This window comes from Phaethon lepturus, unplaced genomic scaffold, assembly GCF_000687285.1.
Source record: "Phaethon lepturus isolate BGI_N335 unplaced genomic scaffold, ASM68728v1 scaffold36871, whole genome shotgun sequence".
NCBI lineage: Eukaryota > Metazoa > Chordata > Aves > Phaethontiformes > Phaethontidae > Phaethon > Phaethon lepturus.
Window position 1 is genome coordinate 5,984 of NW_010520451.1, and position 7,265 is coordinate 13,248.

Below are 7,265 nucleotides of genomic sequence, written 5' to 3' on the forward strand. Positions count from 1 at the left end.
GCAGCCTGGCACGGACCACAGGCAGGTCTCGGCAGCAGAGCACCGTGATCAGCAGCACGGCCCAGGCAGCCCAGAGTCTTTCCCCTTCTTGGAGATTTGGGGTTCGTGCTTGCAACTAGGTCCACAAATGTTGCATCCTTCTGAGGCTGCTCCACCATTCTCCACCAAAGCTGTTGTTTCACCAGGAGCCAGCTCCCTGCTTCACTCCCCAGCCTGCTGCACACCCCAGCACTGCACAGGGACTGCGACACCCTCCTCCTGCTCTCCAAATGGCCTGAAGTGTGCCAATGGTACGTAAATTATTAGGCGGCTGGATGCAGAGCAAAGGAGATGTGCAGGCAGGCAAATGCACACACACAACTTCTTTGCTGAATCCAGTCCACACCAGTGTCTCTCCTGCTCCTCCAGCACGGGGGATGTGTGCATGTGCTCTAGGGACTGGGGCAGGAAAGCCCAAAGGGAGACACACTGTCGTGAGAGAAACCACATACCCCCAGTCTCCCCTGCTAATATTTGTCGAAAGAAAGACAAAGACAGGCCCAGATGTTGTGTTTAGTTTATTTATTTCCCCTGTATTTAGACACAGCTCTGGCTAACCACCACAGCAGCAAACAAACCGCGACCTGCGACGCGTGTCCCCCGCCGCCTCCCCACAGCAGGACCAGCTGGGGGGATCCCTGCAGCCCCCGGAGGGCAGGGGCTGCAGCGAGCTGCGGGGGGGGCAGCTCTGCAGCGCTCGGGCAGATGTGGTTGTCGGGGGGGTGGCAGCGCAAACGCACGCTGAAGGTGCAGCGAGTAGGAGCCAAGCCTCGGATGCAATGAAACTTTTCAACAGTCTGTGAGGAAGGGAGATGATAACCTCCAAGAAACAAGCTACAGCAGTGGCTCAGGAACACTCAGAGCTTTCTCCCCTGCAGATTCCACGATGGAGGAGGTGCAGCAAGTGACCCTTCCATCATCTTCTAGGCAGTTATGGTGTCCCCTTCACAGTCGGGGCATTTGTTTTTCCAGATGCACTGACTTCCCCTTTATCTTGCCCAGGAGCGGCTTTTGAGGAGGTCTCTAACAGAAGGACCATCTTTGTCTATGGGCTTTGCAGCCAGTGACTGGATGAGTAGAGGGTACTGCTGATCCTGGTAGATTTGGATAGGCACAAGGTGCACGGATAGAGAACAGACAATTCCCTATTGCATTTGGAAATGCCAAAGCTGGCAGAGGGGAGCAGAAAGGGACTGAGAAAGTGCCAATGCAGCAGGGAGCTGAGCAAAGCTGCTCAGGGATGTAAACTCCAGCCAAAATCCCTGCAGTGCTTTCTGGAGAGACAGCAGCCTTGCAGTAAATTCAACAGTAAAGATTGCTGCAACCTACCTTTTAGGAACTGCTTTCTAGCAGCAGAAGCAGCTGTTGGGTCAAAGTAAAAGCTGTCCCTATGTCTGGGACATGGGCAGTTCTGTGACTTCAGTGTTGGTCCTGACTGAGGTAGGGGCTGCTCTGATCCCACACACAGGACTTGACTTAATTTAATGGTGGGAGAGGGATTATTTTCTAGCTTAGCAGCAGTTAATGGCATAGTAAATCTCTTGTGATAAGCAGCATGTGCTTTCACTGCAACACCCTCACACTGGGACAGAAATACTCTGAGGAAATAATAGATACTACCACACCACGAACATCTGCTGCTCCTGCACTGTCAAGGATGGGAGGACGCAGCCAGGTCCTCCAAAGCTGCACCATGATCACCCAACACCACGGCCCTGTAACACCTCTAAGCCTTTCAGCTGCTTTCCAGCATGGACCTGTAAATGATGACCTCTAACCTTGGGTTTTACCAGCAGCAGCACTGGGCTGGAAGCTCAAAGCATGTGGTGTGAAGCAAATTTCTTTCATGCATCCCAGGCCATTATCAAGAGCAGCAAGAGACTGAACATGAGTGCCAGAACCTGTTTCACTGGAGTCAGCTGCAAATCAAACCCCTTCTTGCCTGTGCACAGCTCATGCCCCTGCTCAGCAGGTGATTTCTGGAAGCTCTGCTCAGAATTAATGCCCAAACACCAGCTTTGCATGGCTACAGAGATATGCATTTTGCTAGAACCTGGGTTTTGTTTTGGTTTTTTCCGTAAAAAGCATATTTCAAATGGTAAAGGGTTCCAAGATGGGGAAAAAAAACTTGTGCTCCCATTTCCCCCAGGGCAGCACTGCCTGGGTCTTCAGCCAGCACTTAGCAGGGGCAGGAAGACTGGTCTGTTATCACACTTGAGACATTTCTCTAGCTGAGGCTAAAGAGAAGCAGCTATTTCTGGCTGAGGAAGAAAAAAAGGTGTTCTCCAAGGGGGTGCAGTGGGCCTGAATAAGTCCTGAGAAGTGCTAGGGAAGGACAGGGAATCCCAGAGGCAGAGTCAGTCACAGCAGAAGATGCTGGCACAGAGATGAGGGGTCCCAGCAAGAACTGCACTAAACACAGAAGAGGCACTCCTGAAACTCCACAATCATATTAACCTAATATGTTAATTTATACAGTGGCTCTGTACAAAAATAGAAGGGTTCTAATAAGATTAACAATATTAAATAAATATTTAATAGAAAAAGTCTTTGGCCTAGTTCATAGCTCATCCTTTGGGTTGATGTTCATTTCGCTGGGTCCTAGATGCTCCTGGTCCAACATCGCAATCACTTCATCTGCCTGGATTCGCTCCTGCAAGAGGGGAAGGGAAGAAGCTGTAACAGCAGAGCTCCAGTGCCTGCTCCCAGCTTATTCAGTGTGGCTCAGCCTCCTGGGAGGACCCACAGCAAGGAGGTCATCCAGGGACCAGCAGCATAGTTGAGAGGACAGGGAAGAGCCGGGCACTTCAGCTGGGAATTTACTGGGCAAAATTAATTAAATCACTTTGCACCTCAATACCTAGTTCCCTCCTCCCTCCAGGGCCTGCAATGGTTGGGGCAGAGCAGACGTATTGCTGTTCACTTATCACACTTCACTAGCAGCCACTGCCCCCCTCCTGTCCCCTCCACTTGACGTGGATTTCCAGCTCCCTGGGCAGGGCTGATCTCCCACCATACATTCACCAAGCACGGAGGAATTTCAGCTAGTGCCAAAAAGCAGAGAGACAGTAAAGTGCGTGTCTGAAAATAAGGTTCCCCGAAACCTTGCAGCCCACCTGCTTCAACAAGGCAAAGGCACAAGGGTTTTGCTCTCTCTCTGTACTTAGCTTTGCTTGGAGGTTGCCTGTTGAAAGGCACCACAGCCCAGCTCTCCCAAGGCCCCCGGGTGCCCAGACCCGTGGACTTCAGGCTGCCGAGCTGCTTTTGAGGACCTGGCAGCAGCCGCACATCTCTGGCCTCCGAGCTGCAGATGGCTGTGGAGGACTTCCCCGCTCACCAGGCTGCTGCCACTAGGTGTCAGAAATTACCAGCCCTGTGCAGAGCCCTCCCGTACCCCACCCAGCACCCCAGCCCCAGCCCCACATCCCGTGGGCCCAGGGTGATGGGTGCCCAGGAGCATGGCTGGCAAGGAAAACTGTTTGGTCCCATGGCCACTGGCACATGCCCCTGTGGTGGAGCAGGTGGGAACGCTGCTGCAGGGAGTGTGGTGGTGGGAAAACACACATGCTGGGACTGGAGACTGAAGACGGTCCAGGTTCCTCCAGGATGCTGGGTATCCCCTAGCTCCCCTCACATCGTAATGGAGGGACTCACCAGTTCTCTGTAAAGCGGGTCCAAGGTGAACCAGAGAGCCACAGCACACCGCTGGCCTTTGGTAACCGCCTTCACCCCATGGGGGTTCTCGCCGCCCGACGAGAAGCTGATCATTCGCCCACACTTGGGCTTGATGGAGGCCTGTGGGAAAACAAGCAACACCAGGGTGGCAAGGAGCAGCACAGCTGCCACTGGCCATGTTTGGGCTCGTCATGGTCCAGAGCCTTGGGTCTCATTTGGGCATCTCTCTGCAACACCCCAGGCCCCAGTGAGCTGCTCTGGACATGACTGTAAAAATGTGTGGGGCGAACAGGGAGATATGAGACTTGGTCCTGCTGCACAGCCATCATGCAGAACAAGATGGTGGCATGGAGTCCTTGCAAAGCCTGTAGGTGACCACCTACAGCAAAACAGGGTGACAGCATAGCTCCAGGGATGTTCAGACTAACCTTGGCATGGTCTGTGAAATGCCTGTCTTCTCTCTGATGAGTCCACAACAGGTATCCTGCAGGACCTCAGAGGCAGAAGTGCCAACCAAATCAACCCTCTGGCACTGGTCTTAGGTAGATGCAATCTACCCTCCAACAGGTACTGGACTTCAGAGCTTCAGTATTGTGCCTAGATGCTCTGTCCAACCATGGAGTGGGTGCCCAGCCTCCCAAATGGCCTCACTGCAGACGTGGGGGCTTGTGCCTGAGACTCATCCCTCTCAGGGACTGATGTCCACCACCGTGACCTGCTCTGAGCCAGGCACTGCATATGCACAGAGGCTTTGCTTCATGTTTGGCCACGAGATGGGGTGGGAGCTCAGCAGTCCTCCAGGCAGGGACCAGTCTCAGCCATCCAAAAAGCAGAGAGACAGTAAGAGTGCACGTCTGAAAATAAAGTTCTCCCAAAACCTTGCAGCCCACCTGCTTCAACAAGGCAAAGGCACAACGGTTTTGCTCTCTCTCTGTATTTAGTTTTGCTTGGAGGTTGCCTGTTGAAAGGCACCTGCAACATCTGCAAGTTTCCCACTCAGCACAGCCTCTGGGCAGGGTACACGAGGTCTGCACACCTCTGCCAGCAGGACTTTGTCTGGGCTTTTTGCAAGGCAGGAGCCACAGGCTGCCTGGGGAAGCCCAGAGCCCCAGCACAGGCTGCAGAGGAAGGGCGTTTGGTTCACAGCACCGACTTACTGTCACAGTTTTGGCATCCATCTCGGTGAAAATGAACTCGCCTCCTTCAAAATCTGCGTTCATGTACAGGAGGGCACTGGGGGAAGAAGCAGGAGACCCCTGTGAGGGGAGGGCTCGGGGCTGACTCCCACCTCCGGGGCAGATCCTGCATTGCTCCATTGACACACGGGTGAGGGAGCTGCCGGGCAGGGGAGGTCCTGCTGTGAGTCTAGTTTGGGCCACCCAAACTGCCCCCATTTTGGAGCCACCACTGAGAACCAACAGATCTCTCCTTGGCTAGGGAACAATTCTCAAAACGCCCCTTGGGTCCCACCAGCTCTCACCCTCCCATTTTGCACTAAAAGCACCTGACACAGCCCTGTGGGCCACAGCTGGAATCTCCTGACTCTAGAATATCACAGAGCCATTACAGTTAAACTCTGACTTGAAGCTTAGCCACAATGCTTGCTACCACCAGAAACTACCTGCTGGATCTCACTTCTACCATGGCTGGGATGTGACAGCTTTAGGGCTTACAGCCTTGGGGAGGGTCCCCAGCAGCAGCCCCCCCTTCCCTCCTACCTATAATCCCGGAAGGTGTAGGCAGGAGGCTCCTTCCAGCATTCGTTGGCCTCAGGGTCCAAGAGGCAGTTGTCAGCGTGGATGGGGTGGCTCAGGTCATTCCTCCTCTCCTGCTGGCCTAGGCAGGACCATGTGGAGGAAGGGGGAAGGAGAAGGGGTTGATGAGATGGAAATGCCATGCTCTGTGGGGTCCATCACAGTGGGAAGCCTGCCCTGACCCCACTCCAGGTGTTGTTCACAGGTGAGAGGAGGAAAGGAAAGGCTGGGGAGAAAAGGCAACATCTGAGGACTCAGATCTGCACAGGTCTGCCTGTTCCTTACTGCGGGGAAGCGAGATGGAGAGCTGGCGGGGGGTTAGAAAGGAGAAGGGAACAGTGAAAGGAGGCAAGAGAAGAGGGAGGAGATAAGAGAGTAGAGTTGAAGACATGAAAAACAAGAGACACCCCAGAAATGAGGAAAGCATCTTCAGGACAGCAGTGCCCACCCTTTGCTGTTGTGGAGACAGTGACTTTGCCCAGCTCTCAGCCACTGGTTTAAGCATCAGGCAAAACAGAGCTACTCTCAGACTTGGGTCCCTCATGCAAAACCCCCCTGTGGGGGGCTGAACCCCTCCTGTCCTCCCAGTCCTGCCCCACCACTGGCCCCCCAAGCCCTTACCGGTGAGGGCAGTGCGGCACACCAGGTGAGTGTAGGAGAAGTAGAGCGTGGAGTTCAGCATGAAGTAGGACTCAACAATCCTGCGAGCCTTCTCACTGATGTCGTAGAAGAGCCGGGCACTCTTCAGCGGGACGCGGCCCTCGTAGCCGTACTGGGCAAGAAGAAGGGGCAAGAGAGGGTCAGTGATGCACCCCGGCTAGGAGGGAGGGCATGGCAGAGGAGAAAGAGGGAAGGATATGTACCTTGAGGGCTTTGAGGACGGTAGCTCCTTCAAATCTCTCGTTCGGGGTGTGGGGGGAGGTTTTGCCCCTGTAACCATCTCCAGCCAACATGATACCCTGAAAGACATGAAGGCAGGGCAGGGTTGAACTGGTTCCCCAGGAGAGGGGGAGCTGCAATAGAAGCACCTGGCACCCTCTTCCCCAAATCCCCCAGGGTTACATTCACTGGGACAGGTGAGTTGGGTGGGAAGGCATTGCAGCTCTCCGTGAGCACCGTCCATTCTGAGATGCTGGAAAACAGCCACCCACCTCCCAGCTGGGGATGTTCAGCACCCTCAGTCCCTTCCCAGGCTCAGCTGACTATGAATGAGAAGGCTCAGCCAGGCTTGTGGATGAGCATCCTTTGGGCTTATGTATAACATGCAGCAAAGAGCTATTTCTGCATGGGCTCTGTCTCGCAGCATGTTTAGAGGAATGGCTCAAGATGGAGCAGCAGCTCCTGTGCTGCGGTTATGGGTGTGTTACGGGGATAAGCGTCTGACTGCTCTCCATGCGCATCCTGGCACCAGCTGCAACGCTCAGGAGTGAGGCATGAACCCGGAGCCTTCCAGGGGCTCATCACACATTCAGCTCTCACAAGCCAGATGCTGGGGAGAGCATCAGGCACTCAGCCCGGGTGGCAGTCATGTCCCCCCCAGGGGCACTGCCCACTCACACTGGCCACCCTGTGAAGCTCTCGGCACTGCTCCTCCGAGATGACGTTATCCAGCAGTACTCGCTGGGTGCCGTTCAGCTGCTGCGAGTTGTACACAAACTTCACGTCGCTGTAGAGAAGCGGACCCCCTGATGGAAAGAGAGACACAAAACGACTCTGCTGAACAAGCCCTGGCCTTCTTGACATCTTGTACCGTGGCTGAGGGCCAGCTGAAGTCACCTGGGTACGCTGCCAGGGAAA

The 7,265-nt window shown here is 54.5% G+C and overlaps 1 protein-coding gene across 1 annotated transcript in view; it reads right to left on the reverse strand.

Annotated features, from left to right (window-relative positions):
* Window positions 1–2,505: 2,505 nt before the first annotated feature.
* The window catches only part of LEPREL1 (leprecan-like 1), a 14,832-nt gene continuing 10,072 nt past the window's right edge, over window positions 2,506–7,265 (reverse strand). Inside the window, exons 8-14 of the mRNA XM_010297390.1 lie at window positions 7,026–7,153; window positions 6,332–6,427; window positions 6,090–6,240; window positions 5,433–5,550; window positions 4,872–4,947; window positions 3,694–3,834; window positions 2,506–2,692 (exon numbers count right to left, since the gene is read on the reverse strand). Of these exons, the coding sequence (XP_010295692.1) occupies window positions 2,600–2,692; window positions 3,694–3,834; window positions 4,872–4,947; window positions 5,433–5,550; window positions 6,090–6,240; window positions 6,332–6,427; window positions 7,026–7,153 (803 nt within the window). The 3' untranslated portion in view covers window positions 2,506–2,599. The remainder of the gene's footprint in view (window positions 2,693–3,693; window positions 3,835–4,871; window positions 4,948–5,432; window positions 5,551–6,089; window positions 6,241–6,331; window positions 6,428–7,025; window positions 7,154–7,265) is intronic.